We start from the raw sequence: 21007 nt of genomic DNA on the forward strand, positions 1-21007 counted from the left end.
GGCCATCAGTCCCCAAGCCTGCACTCTTGCCACTTCACTCCTGCCTCTCGCCTCTGCTCTGCGCTTCCCTCCCCCTTCTCCCCTCCCTCCGCTTGCTCTGCCGCCCCGCCCCACCCCTCTCCTCCCCTCCTCTTCCCTCCCTTCTTTCCCTCCTTCCCTACCTCTCGGCGGCGGAGCCACGTGGTGGGGCCGGGAAGCCGCGGCCGCCGAGCGCCCGGGCGGCTGCCCCTGCTGGGCAGTGCTGCTCTGCGCTGCGCCGCTTTCGGTGCCTGCGCTCCCCGCTCCGCGCTCCCCGCCAGCCGCCCCGGGGCGGGAGGCGCGCCTGGCGGCCGGCCGGCCAGACAAAGGAGGCGCGGCAGAGCCGGCGCGCGGGCGGACTGACCATGGACTCCGAGCGCGAGCGGCCGGCCGCAGCCCTGAGGACCCGACGCTCCCGGGCCCGGCCCTAGGCGCCCGGCCCCGCCGCCCGGGGCGCCCAGCTGGGAGGACGCGGAGCCCGCGCGGCGCGGAGGAGGCGGCGGCCGCCGAGCTAGAGGGGCGCCGCGGCGAACGGCGCGCGCGGCCCCCAGAGCCATGGGCAAGTGCAGCGGGCGCTGCACGCTGGTCGCCTTCTGCTGCCTGCAGCTGGTGAGCGCCGCGCGCCCGGGCGGCCGGGCCGGGTGGGGCGCGGCGGGGCGGGGTCCCGGGGCGTGCGGGTGGGGTGTGTGTCTCTGTGTGTGGGTCTGGGGCGAGCGCCCGGGTTGGGGGGTGGTCTGGAGTCACGAAGCGGACGGGCGGAGCCTGCTCGGGCTGGCCCGGCTGTCTCTTTGTGTGCGCTTCTCGCCCGGCGCTCCCCAGTCCCCGAGTGCGTCCTGTGCACGAGTCCCCGGCCCGCTCCGCGCCTGGGGCTCGGCGCGTCTCGCCCGCACTGTACGAGCGGCCTTCTGTTGGGGAGATGCGCTGTGGGACTGTGGCTCACCGGGGTTTGGGGGTGTTTCCGAGGCTGGTGTGTGGATCCGTTGAGGTCACTGCCGTGTGTTTTCCTCTAGATCACTCGTTTGCGTGGGTCTCAGCCTCTGGTCTCCGCCCCAGTGTTTCTCACAAAGTCTCTGCTCCTGTGTGTGTCTCTCTCCTGGTTTCTCCTTGGTATGTCTCTAGATCTCTGACCATTTCTGGTCCATGTTCATTTGTGTGTGTCGGGACCATAGACTCCAGGAACCGTTCACTCCTTTGTGCTCTTCCTGCCTCCCTCTATCCTCCTGACTGGGCAGGCCTGGGAATGGAGAGCCCCTCCCTGGAGAGGGTCACAAGGAGCTACCAGGTCCTGGGCCAGTCTGACCAACCAGGTGGGGATCGCCCTCCCTGCTTTGGCTGAGGCCACAGGCATTCTGTCAGTCACCATTGCCACCAGAGTCGGGGTGGGGGGGAGGCAGGCTCCTCTGCCTGGGCTGGCACTGATAGGGGTGGGATACTTGGGTGCCCTGGGGAGGATGGGAGCATCTGGGGACACTATACCTAATCCCAGCCCAGGGAACTCAGGTTCTTGTCTCAGGGAGGCCAGTGGAGTGAATTTGGGGGCCGAAGGGGACCAGCTCTGCCCTTCAATTCAGACTCTGGCAGGTGAATTTGGGAAGGTGTTTAAGGAGAGGCCAGGATCTCCTGCCTACCCTAGAGCTGAGGCCCAACAACTGGGGACTTTGGGGGCAGAGGTGCATGGGGACCTCCATGGACGGAACTCAGGTCTGAGTCTGAGTTGGGGGAACCTGAGCCTCACTACCGCCTGACTCCGTGGTCTGGGTCTCCACTTTTGCCTGCACCCATTGCCCTTCCTCCACCACAGGTGTGTACAGTAATGCAGAATGAAGCTTTGCGTGTGGCTATACAGGCCTCCTCGTTCATCTTTTTTCTCTCCTCTTGTGGACCCCAGCCCCAAACTTGCATCCACAGACCTGCCCTCTTGGGCAGCGGTTGAAACAGCTGGGCCCTGAAGATTGTAGCCCTGCTCCCAGCTGTGGGCTGCAAGGCAAGTGACTTCCCCGAGCTGGGCCATCTTGGTCGGCCTCTCGGTGAATTCCTCATCCTTGAGTGTGGCACAGGGGATTAATTAAGATCAGGTAGAATGGAAACTCCAGAAGGGCAGAGATTACCTTCCTTGTTCCCCCTAAATCCGCAGCAGCTGGAACAGTGCCTGGCACTCCATTAATATTTGTAAAATAAATGAGTGAATCAGTTATTTGGCAACTCCAGGCTCCCAGTTCCTCTTTATCTCCTTTGAGGAACATAAAATGCCAAGAGAAGTGCTGAAATTTTCCGAGGAATTTTTTTTCTGTGTTAATTTTAAAATTTTAAACTAGGACTTTTTTTTTAATTAGAAAAGTAACACACACATATTATAAAATGATTAAATCAATAAATAACCAAACAGAGCAGAAGTTAAAGACGTTTCCTTCTATGCCCAGTCCCATACCCCAAAGGTAAGCACTATTAACAGTTTGGCCCACGGTCATTCTCTGTTGATGATAATAACAGTGGTTAGCTTTGGGGAGTACTTACTAGGTGCTAGGTACTCTGTAAGCACTTTTCCATGTATTAACTCATTTAATCCTCCTAACAACCCTATGAAGTAGCTTGCCCAAAGTTCTGCAGTTAGGGGCCAGGCTGTGAAGCCAGACAGCTGCCCAGCATCCTCTGTTGCCTTCTTAACTGTAAAAGTAGTTCTGGCTCTGGTGACTCAGGGGTCCCTTGGGAGGTGCTTCCTACTCTAGAGAGATGAAGGTGGCGAGACAGTATCCCTGCCTCTCACTCACCTGCCTCCATAGCTCTCCCCAGCTCAGCTAAAGCCACGCTTCCACTTGGAGGGCTCACCAGCACAAGGGGCTCTGGAGTTAGACAAGACCTGGGTGGGATTCTGATCCTTCTACATCCTGGCTGGGTGCCTTTGGGCAGCTTGTGAGGGTTACATGACATAACTTGGAGAGGTGCTCTGAGGAGGGACTTGAAAATTGGTCTCTTGAGTCTGTTGCTCTGTCTGGTCCGATTGCAGAGTGGGTCCCTTCAGCTGTCGCTAACCCCCAGGAGCCTTCGCTGCCTGGCAGCTTCGGTAATGTGCTCCCGGCTGCTGGAATTCACCAGCCTGACATCATTCCAGGGAGAAGGGAGCCTGTTTTCTCATCCAGTGGACAGGCGCAGAGAAGGAAGAGACTGTTAAATGCTGCTCAGCTGAAAACTTTAGAAGAGGAACTACGTCGTTTTTCTTTCTTTGTGGGGCTTGATGATTACAAGATAACAGGCCAGTTCTAAACACTGTTCTGTAGTTGGGGTAGACTTGCTTTGGGTGAGGGAGTAGGATGTGAGGGTGCACTGGAGGGTGGGAGAAGGAGGTGGGGGCTGGACCGTTCAGGTGGACAAGTAAAGGGGACAAGACTCTGGAGTTTGACAGGACAGACGTGGGTTTGAGCCCTGGCTCTGTCACTTCCTAGCTGTGTGATCTTAAGCAAGTTGCTTAGCCTCTCTGAGCCACAGTTTTGTCATCTGTTAAATAGAGATGATAGAAACAGTTCCCAAGTCTTAGGGTTGTTGTGAGGATGAAATGCATATAGCTTAATGCAGATGAGCTTAGCACTGTGCCAGGCACAGAGTGAGCATTCAATAAACTATAGTTTTTGATTGTTATTATCTTAATGATGTATACCCTGGTATGCTTCCCTGGAATTGTGACCCAGACATATCCAAATGCCCTCCTGCACTCTTCCTTTGTGGGAAGCAGCAGGTAGTTGGGCATGGAGCTAAGAGTCAGGAGGCCTGGATTCAAGCCTGCCTCTGCCACTGACATCCTGTGAACTTGGACAAGTCTTTTCCGTACTGCAAGCCTTGGTTTTTCCCCATCTGTAAAATGGGAAGAACCATTGGTCTGTGTCTCTAGGGTCCTGCCAGTTCTGCCCATCTGGGACCCTGGGAGGATGTCTGGACTGGCCTGGAGGTTTCCGTGTGTCTCAGTCTAGTTCCACTCGTAGAACGTCTTGGGTGCCTTGCTTTCTCCCTACTTGGCATATCATCTTAACATTACTAATGCTATTCACACCCTAATTTTTATGTGTTTCCCTTTTCCCTCCCCTGTCCAAACCCTGCCCTTTCCTGGTCCACCTCCTTCCTGAAAGCTTACAGGCTACTCTATTCTTCCAGTAAAAGGATGAACCAGGGAGATTTGCCCGAGGGAACCATCATCAATTTCTTCATCATCACCATGATCGGTCCCATTTCTGGAGTTCTGTGCTAAGCAGTTTATATGCACAACCTCATTAAACCCAGCGAGCTTACATATGTCAAGTGCTTGGCGAAGTTGCCTGGTACATGTTCAGCGATCGATAAACGTTAGCTGTTTTACTGTTTTTATCCGTCTTATTTTTATCCTACAAAATGGGCTAGATGTTTTTATGAGCCCCTTTTTCTGATGAGGAAACTGAGGCTCAGAGAGGTCTCTAAGCTAGTCAGTGACAGCACCAAGATCCATGCGCTCTTTTGCCGGAGCAGAGAGCCACCCTCTCCGCCCCGTGTCACTCTGCTCCTCACGTTTTAGCAGCCCGTGACCTCAGACAGGTCTCTTCACTGCTTCAGGCCTCAGTCTCCTTATCTGAAAACGAAAATGATACTGTTTCAATAGGATCACGCACGTGCCTGGCACCATGAGCCAGTGAGTGGTCGGTAATACATCACTGCCATGATTGTACTTATCCCGGCTGTGTGTGACCTTGGACACATGCATTCGCTCCTCTGGACCCCAATGTCTTTCCCTGTCAAAGAAAAGGAGTCTTCCTTACCTCTCAGAGTTAGAAAAAGGGCTTAGGCAGCTGCCATGCACACAGTAGGTACTCAGAAAACACATGGGTTTCATTCTTTCCCCCTCTGGAAAGCTCTTTGCTTTCTGGAAGATGGTGGGTGAGGGGGGAAGTATGTTGCTTCCTGCTGAGCTGCGAGTAATGGTGTGAAACGTGGTCAACCTGATTGATGTCGTTATTAGCAGCGGATGGTGAAGACGTGAAGACCGGAGGGAGCTAGGCTCTGCAGGGGCCTGCGTTCAGAAGCAGCTGCATCTGCAAGCTCATGGCTTCCTGGGGAGGGGCTGGCTCTGCCCTGCGTGCTTCAGGTCCTTGGGCCGGGCTTCAGAGTCAGAGCACGAAATCGTCTGGGCCACTGACCCTCTTTGTTCTTTATACCTCTTTGACAGGGTAGAGGCTGGGGTGATCAAGTCCCTTTTGCAGATGGACAGACTGAGGCCAAACTGCCCTCAAAACCCTTATGAGGTGGGCAAGGTGGAATGGAGCAGGGCCCCCCGCCCGGGGGGGAGGTGCAGTGGATGGCCCTGGTTCTGCTCCTTTGCAGGGGTGGTGGCTGGGGGATTTTGACATGAGTACCCCATAAATGGCAGCCGCTCTGACATCTGGCACAGAGGGGTGAAGGACCTCTGGGATCAGGCAGACATTGCTGCCTTGCTTCGTGACTTCCAGAAAGTCCCTTACCTTCTCTGAGCCTCTGCCTCTTTCCTGTAAAGTAGTCAGGACAACAGCTCCTACCCCGTGGTAGTTTGGGAGGGTTCCCTGAGATGGTGCCCAGACAGCACTGGCCCAGGCAGTGCTCCCTGCGGCTGGCTGTTACTTGCCTTGCAGTTTGGATAAGTCACTTCAGCCCCCATCTCTGCCTGGATTAGAGATTTTAGTGACCAGACTCATACCCATAAACTCTTCAAGTCTTAGTTTCTTTATATGGAAAACGAATGGTTCTGTGGGAAATAATAACAACAACTTCCTTGTATTTGGTGTCTGCTATGAACCAGGCGCTGTGCTTAAGTGCTCTGTATACCTTGTCCCTTGTTACTATCTGGCTTATCCATGGCCACATAAATAGTAGGGACAGAGTGAGCATTCACACATCAGGACTCCACAGCTTCTACCTTGGATGCCCTATTGCTCCCCGTAGGATTGTGGCGATGCTGGGTGTGGAAACCGATGGAGAGATCTAAAGCTTTCTTCATCCATAAAGGGTTGTTACTAGATGCCAGACCTTCTGAGGTGCTTATTCAAATGCTAACCCCATCCCCCATCCCCATTTCTCCTCACCCCAAGCCCTGTGTTGGGTTTAAGGGAACTGTGATGCAGGTTAAGAACAAGTTATATGGGAAAGAAATTAACCTGTATTGAAGAGTTATCAGCCCTCATAACAACTCTATGAGATAGGGATGGTCTTTATACCCAATTACTGATGGGCATACTGAGGTCAGAAGAATGAAGTGACTTGTTACCAAGGAAACAAAAGATACAGTCTAGGCTTCACATAAATGATCCCAGGGAAAGGGTTTGAGAACAATTGCAAAATCTAGACCAAGTGGAGATGGTCAGCTCTAATGGTTGAAGTCTCTTTTCTCATCTAGTTTCAGGGAGGAGTAGGTGATAGGAGAGCAAGATGAGACCAGAGATGTGTTTTTAAAAGCTAACTCCTGGCCACAGCAGATGGAGCTGGCTTTGGTCTGGGGAACGCCAGTCCCAATGCTCTTGGTCTCCCTGCTGGTCCCGGAGAGGGAGAGGGATGGTGAGGGAGAGACTCAGGCAGCAAAGCACGCCTCTCTGGGACATGTGCTCCTGCCAGCAAGTACCAGGGTTTTGGAAGAGCAGTTACTGTGATTGCAGGTTTTAATGGGATACTCTGGCCTCCTGGCCCCTGCCTTTCAGAGCAGCTGGTACGTCCAGAGGCAGGGAGTTCAACTGGGAAGAGCTTGAGCTGTGCAGTCAGGCTGGAGTTTGAGTTCCATCTCTGCCTCTTTATAGCTGAGTGACCTTGGGCAAGACACTTAACCTCTCTGAGCTTCCACCTGCATTTCTCTAAATCAGGATACTAGTAATCGTCCTCAGAGAATTGTCCTTCCCGTAGGTAAGATATACTGAGTAGGAGCTCACAAAGGGTTCACACTCTTCAATGCCCCGGAAGTGAGACAGCAGGTTCTATGAACGTGAATATTGTGGGATGGGAAATGGACATGTCCTTTTTTTCAACCAGTTGAAGGCCCAAGTTGAAGCAGAGGTTCTGCTAAACCTCTGTGGCCTTGGCCTTACTGTCCCTTTATCTTCTGTTCTGTAAAATGGGAATAATAATTGCACATCCTCATGGGACTATAGTAAGGGTGACCTGAGATAAGGCAGGGAGAGCTCTGGGCACAGAGTCCAGCGCTCATTCAGAGGAAATCAGAGAGGAATCTTGGCTCTCTGTGTCCCCCTCTGTAAAGGGAGATGGTTGGACTCACCATCTCAAAGGACTCCTCCAGCCCTGACTCATCAGTGAATTCCATCCTTTCCCAGGTGGAGATCAGAGCTGCTGCCACATCAGCCCACCTCGCTGCAGGCAGCGATGACAGATGGGAGTATCAGGCTCTGGGGAGAGGAGGAGACTCCTGCCTCCAATGGCGTGCCTGAGGCTTGACACCTGGGTGTCAGGCTGTCAGGGACTCAGGGGACCTGTTCTTTCCTCTGTCTGTTTGAATGAGTGTCGGTTCTATCCCCATCCCAAATGCCTACATGGCATATTTGGTTGTAAGATCAAGTCTCAGACCCCAGAGGTTCAGAGCAGGAGGTTCTAGCCCATCATTAACCCCTGAGCCACTACAGGGGAACTTCCTGACCCCTAGAAAGGCAAAATATTGTTGGGTAAGAGAGTAAGCTTGGCCATCAACTAACCCTACCCTGAGTTGCATTCAGCAAGTATTATGAAGCACCTACAAAGTGCTGGGCACGATTCTTGGTGCTGAGTCACTTTAGGGTACAAAATATACCCTAAGCTGCAAGTCAGAATCCCAGGGTTCTGGTACTCACTTCCTGTGCAACTTTGAGCTGGCCCTGCCCCTCTCTGGGTCTCATTTTCTCCAGTCTGTGAAACCAGGGGATGGAGGAGAGAGTGTTGAACTCCATCAGCGGTCTTCAAACTATCTACAGAGGCTCTGCAGTGGTGGACTGACAATCAGGTGGTGAGTTCCCTGTCTCTGGCAGTGATTAAGAATTTATATGTAGGTTGGATGACTTGGATGTGTAATGGATCTAGTGATGATCCGAGTCCCTTGGAACCACCAGAGGCTGATTCTGGCTCCTGAGAGGACAGTGGCAATAGTGCAAAATGGTTTCTATTATGAATAATGAAAATTGTGAGCATTTTTGTGCTTTTCTTACCACGTCCCTTTGCCTTAAGCATGTTCCCCCCTACCCCAAATCACAGAGCGTGGCAGAGCTCCTGGCACAGGAAGTGGGGGAAATGGGAGTCTGTAGGTGCTTTACTTCCGTGCCCACTCTGGCTACCCCTTGCCCTAGAAGGAGAGGCAGCCCTGGGATTCGTAGGGTAGGGGTGGCTCCTATGCCTCTTTCTTTTGAGGTTGGGGGGTAGGTTCTGCAGCCCCAGCCTGAACCAGAGATGCGGGTTTTCAATTACAGAATTAAATGCACAATTAGGCATAATTACCAGTGCTCAGAGCCTGAGACTGCTCATAATAGGCATGTAATCTACTGCAGCCTCTGTTTATACTACTCAGAGCTCTCCCTAATGATGCTAGGATGCCTTCACACTGCACTGTTGCCATGGAGATGAGCCTGCCACTACCATGCAGGGCTGACAAATGGTGTTCTGGTCCTGGACTCCTGGCTTGTTTCTGAGGCCTCTGCAGCCAGTCCTGGAGTGGAGGGGCCGGCCAGGTGGGCCAGGAAGGCAGGTCAGCCCTTCCTGCCCTCTGACATACCCCACTGGTTTGAGCCAGCCTCAGAGGCACCGGGGAGGACAGGAAGGGGGGCGGGGTTCAGTCCCCCAGAGTCCTCAAGGCTGGAGCAGGATAGCCCAGGTACTGTGAAAGGTCTGTGGTTACCCATTGAAGCCGTGGTCTGGACAAGGGGCCCTGCAAACAGCCAGCCCCCACAGAGGACTGGCTGTGCTCTGAACTGGCTCTGTGACTTTGGACAAGTCCTTGCCCGCTCAGGGGCTCGGTTTCCCCATATGTGAAATGTCCAATAAAGAAGATTTACTGAGCATTTCAAAGCACTGCCAACTGTCGCAACTGCTCTACCTGTGGTAGCTCATTCACCCTCACTGCACCCTTTTGTGGTAGACAGTTATGATCCCCGTTTTGCAGAAGCAGAATCTGAGGCTGCGGGCGGTTACGTCAGGCAGTGGAGGAGCTGGGATACCAACCCAGGTAGCCGGACTCCAGGCCCTACTCTTAACCTCTAGCGTATGGCCTCACATGTGTCATCCCTTATCACCCTCCCAGCAGCCCCACGGCTGGACCACTGTTATCCCCATTTCCTAGATGAGGGCTCTGAGGCTCAGAGAGCTGCAGTTGATTGCCCAGTGTCACACAGCAAGGCAGTGACATAGCAGGTTCGGGCTGATGCCAAAAGCCAGGATTGCTAGCTTTGCCTTCTTAGTGGAAATCATAAAGAGTGAAAAGATTTACTTCCTCAAGCACATACCAAGGACCCCCTTGATCCCCACCTGGACTAGCCCCAGCCACGAGGCAGGGAGGCCTGGGGTCCGCCCAGACCCAACGCTTCGATTTGATCTTGGAGGGAGTCTTGGTCTAGTTCTTCTCTCATCTGTCTACCCCCACCTTGGTCACTGGGAACAGAGCGTATTTTTATGCTCTGTTTTTCTTTTCCACATTTCTCTGTCATTCAGCATGTTGTGGATACCTACTGTGTGCCAGTTCTTGGGGACCAGGTGGATCAGACACAGTGGAGAAACAAGACTGGAACACAGAAGTTTCAGGGTCAGATGGGCTTGGGTTAAAATCCTGCCACTTAATGCATGACCTGGGGCAAGTTGCTTGACCGTTCTGTGCCTTAGTTTCTTCGTCTGTTATGAAGCACCAATCTATACCATGCAGGGTGTTGACAGTATTAGCAATAACAACTACCACTTACCAGATGCTCACTGTGTGCCAGGCGCTCAACTGAGGCCACTGTATGCCCTGGGTGAACCTTCATAACACAGAGTCTCTCATTGCCGTTTAACAGACAAAGCAACTGAAGTTCAAGTGCCTTGCCCAGGGCCCCCACAGCCCCGAGTCCAGAGCCCCTACTCATCTTTACTAAGTGTCCCACCAGGATGGAGATGTGTGTGTTCCTCCTACCACTTCCCTGAAGCCCCCGGCTGCTTGGCCAGTTCTTAGGGAATGAGGCATCCAGGTGAAAGGGCAATCTGAGGGCGACAGTGCCCACCTGGCACTGCCCAGGGTTCTGTCTAACTGGATGATACCCCATTGAAATCCTAAAGGCTGAGAGGAGGGTATCAGACATCACTTCACCTCTGTACTCTACCGCTGGGAAAACTAGGACTTTCCCAAGATCACAATGCAAGTCAGTGGCAGAGTTGAGACTGGGGCCCAAAGCCAGTGTAGGACACTTCTTGTTACCTTCCTTTTACCCCCCACCAGTCCTTTGGAGAGAGGCGTCTGGGGGGCTGTGGTGTGTATATCTGTGTGTTTGTATGTATGCAAAATTGCACGCAGCTGCACGCCCAAGCATTTGTGGGGCAGACATTGGCACGTGGAGATTTGTGGATCAATAAACATCCCCTCCCGCTTCCTCCCTCTTCATTTATTCATGAACTCTGAACTCCTTGGCTCCAGAGAAACTGCCTGGAAGCAAGCAATTAGAGCATAATTAGAACCATTCCTATTATCAACTCTCAGCGGGAGAGGAAGGGGGGCTGCTAGGGTGTAGGGGTGGCCCTAGGAGTTCCCATCGCCCCAACTCCTGCGGCTGCCCATTCAGCTCCTGCTCACCCCGCAGGGCTCAGCCTCCCTGGAGCCCCAGGCACTAGTCCATCTTCAGCAGAGAATAAGGACTTCCTCCCTGGAGGCATCGAAGCACTTGATAAAGCCAGGGAGGAGAGCTTTCTGCCTTGCATACTAAGTTAGAGTGGGTGATTTCCAAGTCCCTTCCACGCTGAGCTGCTTGGGTGCTCCCTGCCAGGGCCAGGGGCCAGGCACTGCAGGATAACTAAGAAGCACAACATGGCTCCCGCTTTCTAGAAAACATCCCTGTATCAGATTGCAGTGAATGAAGGCTACAATGACAATAGGAAATGGAAATGACCTGGAGGAAGCAATTTACCAGGCCGGGCTCCATTCATTGCCCGTGATTAATAGTAATCATAACGGTACCTGGCAGTGGATGTTTATGGATTGTTTCTAACCCCAGAGCCACTGCTCTTCCCCACCAGGTGTCCCACCAGCAGAGAGAGGTCACCCGGGAACAGGCATTCCTCCCCCTCTCTGAGGAACAGGAAGGTAAGATGCAGCGAGGTGCCAGGTACTATGTTTCTCATTTCAGATGCATTTTCTTACTTAATCTTGCAGAGAGCCTAGGGGGTAGATATTAATATTATCTCCAATATGCAGGTGAGGAAACTGAGGCTCGGGAAGTAACAAAGCCTGCCCAGGATAACGCAGGGTTGGTGCAGACTCACACCCAGGCCTTTCGGGCTCGAGAACCCTCCCTTCTCATGCTTTGTACTTGACTAGGCTTGAGGGTGCAGTTTGCTCTCTCTTGAACTTCAGGTTGCACCTTGTAAAGCTATTTGACGCACCCCCTGTGTCCGTCTTCTGGTCGAAGGTAACGTGTTGAATCCTCTGGTTCCTCTTTTTCTCACTATGTGCCAACAGCTGAAGAGAGAGTGGGAGAGCCCTGCTACTGATCTGGGTCACGGCCCCTAGAGCCAGCCTTGGCAAAGGAAAGTGAAGACCTAGCAGATGAGGGTGTGGGGCCTCTTGAGAGAGGCTGGCCATGGATAAAGGAGCCCAGGCTGTAACCAAGGAGACAGCCCCACAGCCCTTAGGCTGTGACAGGAGGGTGTGGCTTCATGATGGGGACGGGAGGAAATTGCCACCTGGGGCCCAGATGGACAGAGAAGGGGATGGTGGGCTAGATTCAGTCAGAAGAGGAGCCTAGGTCTGTGATGCTCCCACCTGGGGATGGGGGTGGATACCTGACACCGCAGGCTCCCCTCTTCCCTTACCCTGTCCCACCTGAGAGGAGGTAGCCGTGATAACAAGCTCCCCTCCGTTGACCGTCTGTAGGGTGCTGCCCCCTTTCTCCAAGTGACAGGTGGTCACCCTGGTAATGGGCCCTGTGCCCACCAGGGGTCTCTGACTTCCCAGTGGCCCCTCCCTCACAGGTGAAGATAGATTATTCTGCCGCACACAGCTGTCCCGCTGGAGGCGAGGGCTCACGTGAGGCCAACTTTCAGATGTGGGCCGCTTTATAACATGGTTCCTTGTTGCCTTCAGGAGGAAGTCCAGTGGTTCTCAGACTAGCGTGCATCACAGACACCTAGAGGCTCGTTCAGATACAGATTTAGTAGGTCTGAGGTGGGGCCTGAGAATTTGCATTTCTAACAAGTTCCAAGGTGCTGCTAATTCTGCAAGTCACACATTGAGAATTACTGGGCTGGCTAGTGGGACGCTAGGTGGCCCTGGTGGCCCTGCCAACCCTGACACTCACCACTTCCTAAGAGACTGAGCTCTGGCCACGTTGAGGTAAGCACACCAGCTGTACCTCACACCTCTGTGCCTTTGCACCTGCTGTTCCTGTCTCTGGAAGTCCCCTCCGCTCTTAATCTCCTTAAGGCCAGCTCACCCATCACTTCCTCTTTGGGGCCTCACTGTACTCCTGCACCCGTCTTCCTCTGGCCTCTGGGAACACCTTGCCCCTACTGCCTGCATGACGGCAGGCATCCCTCTGTTGTCACCTGTTCTCATTTCCACGTCAAATCGCTCTCTCTAGACTGCGAGCTCCGTGTGGCCTGGAGAGGCCCCTGAGCCATCTGGTCCTCAGAGCCTGGTGGTGAGTCTGGCCCTCAGAAGGCCCTCAGTGATGGCGATGGTTGGGTGAACCCCATAAGCAGGTGGAAAGGCCGGGTGAATAATCACAGAGCTTCTGTTTACTCTGTGTCTGGCCCTGTGCTAGGTGCCGGGGATTCTGTGGTGTGGGAGGCACCCGGCCAGTGTGGGCTCAGATGCTGTCAGTGTTCATGGTGCGGTGTGGCCAGGGACATACGGAAAAGCAGACGGTAAAGGAGTCCAGTGTTAAAGGGAGGGTTTCTTAGAGACAGTCTTCAGTGGAGTTGAACAGTCTGAAAGCAAGGCAGGAACCTTTTCATGGACTTACGGCATTTACTCCTGACTACGGCCCCACCAGGCAGGAACTGTCGTCCCTGTTTTACAGATGAGCAAATGGGACCCAGGAGGGGGATTCACCGGCCACAAGTCACAGCACGCACATGGCAGAGCTGGTGTCTGCCTGGATTTCCTGATGCTCAATCCTAAGCTCTCTCCCTCCCCCTGGGCCGCCCGGAGTCCAGGCACCTGTGTGGTCCGAGACTCTTTCTTCGGAACGTGTCTCCAAGTGCGGGTTTACCAGTTTGCTCATGACAGACCCCAGGGTCCCCTGTTAGGTCAGCTCCAAGCCCACTTTCAGGACCTGCCAGGGCATCTCCTGGGAGGAGGCAGGGAGGGGAGGGAGGGAGCCTGTGCAGCTGGTGTGTGCGCCCCCCGAGCCCCCGGGATAGACAAAGGCCGGCTGCCTGGGGGAGGGACAGGTGTGGATGTTGCCTACATGTGTGTCCCAGGGTGTTCAGACCTGTGTATGAGGCCCCTGCACAGAAGGAACCCAGAAGGCACTGCTGTCTTCTGGCACGGAAGTCGGGAGTCTGAGAAATTTCAGCGCACAGGCTGGCCTTCCAGACCATTATGTCTGGGTGGGAAGATATAACATATTTTATTTAAGAGTTAGTCAGCTTGATTTGTAACTTAAATATTTGGACACATGGTGCGCTGTTGGTACTCTTGCCTCGGTCCTGAAGGCCCCCAAATGTTAGCGAAGGGTCTGGACTTGGGGGTGGGTGCCATGAGAGGCTCCCAGGTGCCTCACCTGCCTCCGGCGATGCCAGCTGCTCCAGCCTGGCACTGTCTGTCTGCCGGTCAGCAGCCCCATGAGCCGTCTGAGTGGGCTGCTGTCCCCAAGCTGCCACTAGCTGTCATTCTCATGCTAGGCTGCCAGGGACACAGGGATCCTCCACTGAAGTGAGAGGCTGTCTGGGAATCACACCATGCTTGTCAGCTGTGACAGGCTGGGCTGGTGGGCGCCCAGGCCTGATGGGGCAGGATGGAGGGTGTGGGGACGTGGTTTATCAAGGCCTGTGGCCAAATCCTTGACATACGCGATGGGCTCTCCCCCTCCCAGCTGCATGAGGCAACGGTGAGATGTCCTGCTTCTGCTGCTCCCAGGGAGTGTGCACGCAGGCAAGGCGCTCAGCCTCCCTGAGCCGAGCTGCTTCATCTGTAAAGTGGAGGTCACTGGACCTGCCTCTTAGGGCTGTCCAGCAAGTTCAGGGAGAGAATCCACGAAAGTCACTCACCTGGCACTTAGTCAACACTTAGGAAATGGGAGCTGCTGTAATTACAGCCAATGGGAATGGCATTGAGGCTCTGGGAGGTGGTGCGTCTGTAAGGCGCACAGTTATGACTGTTTGCTGAGTGGGAAGCTCCTGGCAGAGAATCCTGGAATGCAGGAGCCTGAAGGTCCCCAGAGACATCGTGCCAACCTTTTGTATGGATGGGTCCACAGAGGCCCAGGGAGGCGGTAGGGCCCGAGGGGTTTAATCCCTGTCTCCTTCCCTTGCCGCCCCAAAGAAAGTCAGAGAGCCTGGCATCGGGGCCGTTTGTGGGCTGTTCCAGGAAGCAGGCTGGCGCCATTTCTGGGAAGGATGGCGGTTGGATGTGTGATTCCAGACAAAGAAACCCTGAACAAACATAAGCTTTCCAGGTGGGTTGGAGGGGGCTGCTCTTTGCTCAGTTCTGGGCAGCCATGGGCCAGCGGCTACAGCTAGAACCATTCCTGTGGTCTCAGTGTTTCTGGGCAGGAGTTGGTGGGGAGCAGGGGCAGGGTGCCACGAAGTCAAAATGCCACAGACATTCCCAGGAGACGGAGCTCAAACCCCACTCCGACCACTGGTGACCTCAAGAAAGGGCCTCACTCTCCCGCTGTGGACAATGGGGACGACACTCCCCTAGCAGGATACAAAGTGTGTTACTCATAGACTCTAGGGCCAGAGGACCTGGATCAAAGCTTTACCAGCCGTGTGACCTTGGGCAAGATACTTTTCTTCTTCATGGTTCCGTTTTCCCACGTGCAGAGTGTCTGTAGCTGGCATGTTTCTGTGAGGATTAAATGAATCGAAGCATGGTGAGCGTCCGAGATGCTTGACGTATCCTAAGCGTTAGCTGTTAGTCTCTCTTAGTGTCATTCTGGGGGTAAAGGGAAGTGCCACCTGTAAAGGGCGATGCTCAGCATAGGCACACAGTAGGCGCTTGAGAACTATGCGTTCCCTTTCCTTCCTCCCGTAAACCAGGCCTGAAGATCTGGCAGGGCCTGGTCCTCGGGAGGGGCCCTCCCTCCACTCTTGCTGCCACACAGACAGCGCACCTCTTCTGCAAGAGGTCCACCAGCAGCCTTCTGGCCCGGGGCCAGGAGACGATTGCAGGAGGCTGCTCCACTCTCACTCCTCAGCTCCTTTGCCCTCCCTTTTCATCTTCCCAGCCAGCCCCTGGGATGGGGGATGGGGAGGTGAGGACGAGATGGTCTCCTCGGGGCTGCAGGTATCTGGTTAAGAGCCAGGCTTTGGCTCCAGAACCACCTGGTTTGCCACGGCTCTGCCGCCTCTCCAGCTCAGATCTCAGGCTGCACTCCCCTCCATGGAGCAGGGGTGATAACCAATCCCTCACTCAAATGAGAGGGCGCGCGCAGAGCACTTGCCACAAAGCCTGGTGCACAGTAAGTGCGCCCAAAATATTAGCCATCGATATTAATGCTTGTGTCGAAGTTCCGAGCCAGGCATTTTGAAGGGAAACACTTCAGCCCTGTCCCCTGGCAGGGGGGTGGAGGAGTACCCCCTCCCATGCAGGCCCTCTCCTGCCATCCCTCCTTAACTGCCCTGGCTCTCACAGGCCCCACATGACCCTCTCCCCTGGCCAGAACAGAACACTGCAGGGTGGGGTCCCCCGGAACTTGTAGATCACCAAGGAAGGAAGAGGGTGACAGGAGAGTGGGGGGGTGATACTCACTCCACTCACTTATTCCTTCATGCCACAGATGAATCAGAGCAGGAGACCCGCACAGAGAAACAGACCTTTACCATATGGGGGAGTAAAGGCAGCACAGAGGGAAGGACGCTGGAAGCACCCTTCACCGCTCTGAGCCTCAGTGTCTGCATCTGTCCAGTGGGGCCAACGATGCCACATTACAGGGTGGTGGCATAAGTCACGCCCTGAGCTGGGAAGGGCTGCTCATGTTGGCAGCTGCGTGATTCTCCATTGGAAGGAGAAGCTGGGACCCGAGCAAAGCCTGGACGGTGATGGGAGGGGCTCCTGAAGCCCCTGGGAGGGGCTTCTGTCGCCTAGCACTGCTGCTAGGCAGACTTCCCACCTGGCCTTTCATCGGGATGGAAAGTGAGAAGTGGTTGCTGTTGCCATAGCAGTGAGGCTGGTTTTCATCAGTATTTCCTCCCTGGGAGCATCAGTACAAGAGGTGCCACTGAATAAGTCAGGGAACTGGATTTTTTCCTCCTTCCATCAGGTCACATGAAGAGTGATTCAGTCGGGAGAAATGACCTCCCAACTCATTCCAGATGTTGACTGGGAGCACTTGACCCCTGCAGAAGGTGCATATTCCTCCCTGCCCCCGCCCCCGCCCCATGAATCTTGACCCAGAGTACTCAGAGGGCTTGGGGCCCCTCCCCAGCCACAGTGGGCCTCCCAGCCCTTCTCTCTGGTGCCCTGCGACCTCATTCCCCCTACTCTAGACACAGGGGTCTTGGACCCTTCTACTTGCCGAGCTCCCTCCCATACAGGATCCTTGCACTTCCCTCTGCCTGAAACTTCTTCCCTGCCTTCCTCTCGTTGCTAATCTCTCTTCCTTCAGATCACTTCCTCGCGGAAGTCTTCCTCAACTACTTCCATTATAGCTGTCATTCTTTTTTTTTTTTGATTTATTCATTTTTGGCCGCATTGGGTCTTTGTTGCTGCACACCGGCTTTCTCTAGTTGCGGTGAGCGGGGGGCTACTCTTCGTTGCAGTGTGCCGGCTTCTCACTGCGGTGGCTTCTGTTGTTGCGGAGCACGGGCTCTAGGCGCGCGGACTTCGGTAGTTGCGGCACGTGGGCTCTAGAGTGTAGGCTCAGTAGTTGTGGCGCACAGGCTTAGTTGCTCTGGGGCATGTGGGATCTTCCCGGGCCAGGGCTCGAACCCGTGTCCCCTGCATTGGCAGGTGGATTCTTCTGCCCTTTTTTTTTTTTTTTTTTTTTGCAGTACGTGGGCCTCTCACTGTTGTGGCCTCTCCTGGTGCGGAGCACAGGCTCCGGACATGCAGGCTCGGCGGCCATGGCTCACGGGACCAGCCGCTCCAAAGCATGTGGGATCTTCCCGGACCGGGGCACGAACCCGTGTCCCCTGCGTCGGCAGGCGGACTCTCAACCACTGCGCCACCAGGGAAGCCCATAGCTGTCATTCTTGAGAGCACTTAGCACAATAGTAATTTCAGTTTGTCTCTGTGCACACGTGTGTGTGTGTGTGTGTGTGTGTGTGGTGTGGGGAGGTGGGGGGGGTTCCCTCTCCCACTACCCGCCACTGAATGGAACCTCCATAAGGACAAGGAGGGCAAAAATGTCTGGAGGTTTTTTTTCCTCCTTTTTTTATTGAGATAAAACTCACATACCATAAAATTCACCATTTTAACAATTCAATGGTTCTTAATATGTTCACAGAGTTCTGCAGCCATGGCCACTATCTAACTCCAGAACATTTTTCATTGCCCCAAAAAAGAAACCTCAAACTCATCCCCCCCTCCCTCTGGCCCCTGGCTGCCTACCACTAATCTACTTTCTGTCTCTCTGGATTTGCCTACTCCGGACACTTGGTATAATAGGATCATACAATACACGGTCCTTTGTGACTGTCTTCTTTCACGTAGCGTAGTGCTTTTAAGGTTCGTGCATGTTGTGGCATGGGTCAGTACTTCATTCCTTTCTGTGGCTTAATAATATTCCATTGAATGGACGTATCACATTTTGTTTATCCATTAATCACTTGATGAATATTTGGGTTTCCACTTTTTGGCTGCTATGAATAATGCTGCCGTGAAGATTCCTATACAAGTTTTGTGTGAACATTGTTTTAATTTTCAGGTATATGCCTTGGCATGGAATTGCTGGGCCATGTGATAACTATATAATTTTATGAGGAGCTATCAAACTGTTTTCCATAGTGGCTGCACCATTTTACATTCCCACTAGCGATGCATGAGGGTTCCAGTTTCTCTACATCCTCACCACACCAACACTTATTATTATCTGTATTTTTTATTATAGCTGTCCCAGTGGGTGTGAAGTAGCATCTCATTGTGGTTTTGATTTGCATTTCATTAATGACTAATGATGTTGAGCATCTTTTCATGTGCTTATTGGCCAGTTGTGTATTTTCTTTGGGAAAATTTCTGTTCAAATCCTTTGCCCATTTTTTATTGGGTTATTTATCGTTTTATTGTTGATTGGTAAGAGTTCTCCGTATATTCTGGATTCTAGACCCTTATCACATCTATGATTTACCAATATTTTCTCCTATTCTGTGGGTTGATTTTTCACTTTCTTGATAATGTGCTTTGATGTTCAAAAGTTTTTTATCTTGATGATGTCCAATTTATCTAGTTTTCCTATGACTGCTTGTGCTTTTGGTGTCATATCTAAGAACTGTTGCCTTTTCTAAGGTCACTCAGATTGATACCTGTGGTTTCTTCTAAGAGTTTTATAGTTTTAGCTCTTACATTTAGGTCTGTGATTCATTTTGAGTTAGTTTTTATATATGGTGCGAGGTAGGAGTCCAACTTCCTTCTTTTGCATATGGATATCTATTTGTCCCAGCACCGTTTGTTGAAAACACTATGCTTTCTCTATTCAGTAGTCTTGGCACCCTTGTTGGAAATCAGTTTATTGTAAATATATGGGTTTATTTTCAGACTCGCGATTCTATTCCATTGGTCTATATGTCTAACCTTATCTCACTACCACGCTGTCTTGATTACTGTAGTGTGTTGGTAAGTTTTGAAATCAACAAGTGTAAGTCCTTCAACTTTGTTCTTTTTCAAGATTATTTTGGCTCTTCTGGGTCCCTTGCATTTCCATACGAATTTTAGGACCAGCTTATCCATTTCTGCAAAAATAGTACTTGGAATTTTGGTAGAGATTGCGTCGAATCTGTAGATCAGTTTGGAAGCATTGCAGTCTTAACAACATTAAGTCTTCCAGTCTATGAACACTGGATGTCTTCTCATTTATTTAGCTCTTTAATTTCTTTCAGTAATATTTTGTAGTTTTTAGTGTATGAGTCTTGCACCTCCTTGGTTAAATTTACTTTATTCTTTTCAATACTATTGTAAATGGAATTTTCTTAATTTAAGTTTGGGTTGTTCATTGCTAGTGTATAGAAAAACAACTGAGGGACTTCCCTGGCAGTCTGTGGTTAAGACTCTGTGCTTCCACTGCAGGGGGCATGGGTTCTATCCCTGGTGTGGGAACTGAGCTCCCACATGCCGCGTGGCACGGCCAAAAATAAATAAACAAATAATAAATTGAATTAAATTTTAAAAATTTTTAAGAAAGAAAAACAACTGATTTTTGTATGTTGACCTTGGATCTTGCAATTTTGCTGATCTGATTTAGTAGCTCTAAGTTTTTTGTGGATTCTTTAGGGCCTTCTATATACAACATCATGTCATCTGCCTCACAGATACAGAGAACAAACTAGTGGTTACAGTAGGGAGAGGGAAGGGGGAGGGGCAATATAGGGATGGGGAAAAAAGGGTTATTATATGAAATTAGTTGTGTGAAACTTTTTTAAAAATTGAAGTATAATTGATTTACAATGTTGTGTTAGTTTCTGGTGTACAGCAAAGTGATTCAGTTATACGTATATTTACATATTCTTCATATTCTTTTCCATTATGGTAAAACTTTTGAAAATTGTAAAGCACTATAGAATTTAAAGAATCTTTCATTCAATTAAAAAAAAAAGATCATGCCATCTGGAAATAGAGATAGTTTTACTTCTTCCTTTGCAATCCAGATGCCTTTGCTTTCTTTTTCTTGCCTAATTGTCCTGGCTAGAACCTCCAATACAACGTTGAATAGAAGTGAGGAGAGTCGACATCGTTGTCTCATCCCTGATCTTTGGAGAAACACGTTCAGTTTCTCACCATTAAGTATGGTATTAGCTGTGGGGGTTTTCATAGATGCCTTTTACCAGGCTGAGGACGTTCCCTTCTGCTCCCATGTAGTTGAGTGTTTGGTTGAGTCAGCGGCTGTGTCTGTTTTTGCTTTTGTTCACCACTGTATCTCCAATGTCTAGTATTGGGACTGACGTTCAGTAACGATGTAATGGTTGAGCAAATGAAAGGAGAATGAAAAGGTCTCATAATGGCCTGAAGAGCCCAGTCTTCCCAAGACCCTTCCTACAATGACTCAGCTTCCATGTCCCTGACCTCAGGTTTGGACCCTTTCTCTTCACTCATTCCCCTCAGCCTTACCCTGGCCTGACCCACAGACGTGGGCCCTGGGATCAGTTATCCCCATTTCAGATGAGGAAACGGCCTCAGCCATGCTGAATGGCTTACTAGCTGTGTGGCCTGTGGGTAAGTGTGGAGGCAGGATTTGCACCCGGTCTGGCTGGCCCCTTAGATTGCAGTTCCTGTACCTGCCTGGCTGGGGGCAGGAGGAGGCTGAGCCACAGGATAGAGATCTGCATCTTTGCAGAGCATCTGTTCTATCCTGACCTGGCGGGAAATGATGGAAGGAGAGGGCTCTGTGTCAGAGCACAATATTAGGTGCATATTCTTTTAAGATAAAACAGACTTCCAGGAGATTCCTCTCTTGCACCAGACTCCGTGGAGGTCAGTTCT

At 52.1% G+C, this 21007-nt stretch overlaps 1 protein-coding gene across 4 annotated transcripts in view; it reads left to right on the plus strand.

The window, feature by feature from the left end:
* The first annotated feature begins 479 nt into the window (after positions 1-479).
* NKAIN1 (sodium/potassium transporting ATPase interacting 1) overlaps positions 480-21007 on the plus strand; it is a 41698-nt gene continuing 21170 nt past the window's right edge. For 2 of the 4 annotated variants that reach the window (XM_030871667.3, XM_030871675.3), the window contains exon 1: positions 480-627. In XM_030871667.3, coding sequence (XP_030727527.1) covers positions 574-627 — 54 coding nt within the window. In that variant the 5' untranslated portion in view covers positions 480-573. Of the gene's footprint in view, positions 628-1028; positions 1126-21007 lie in introns of those variants that run through there. The other 2 variants (XM_060288726.1, XM_060288733.1) reach the window with 2 other exon arrangements.

Source organism: Globicephala melas, chromosome 1 (assembly GCF_963455315.2).
Source record: "Globicephala melas chromosome 1, mGloMel1.2, whole genome shotgun sequence".
Lineage (NCBI taxonomy): Eukaryota > Metazoa > Chordata > Mammalia > Artiodactyla > Delphinidae > Globicephala > Globicephala melas.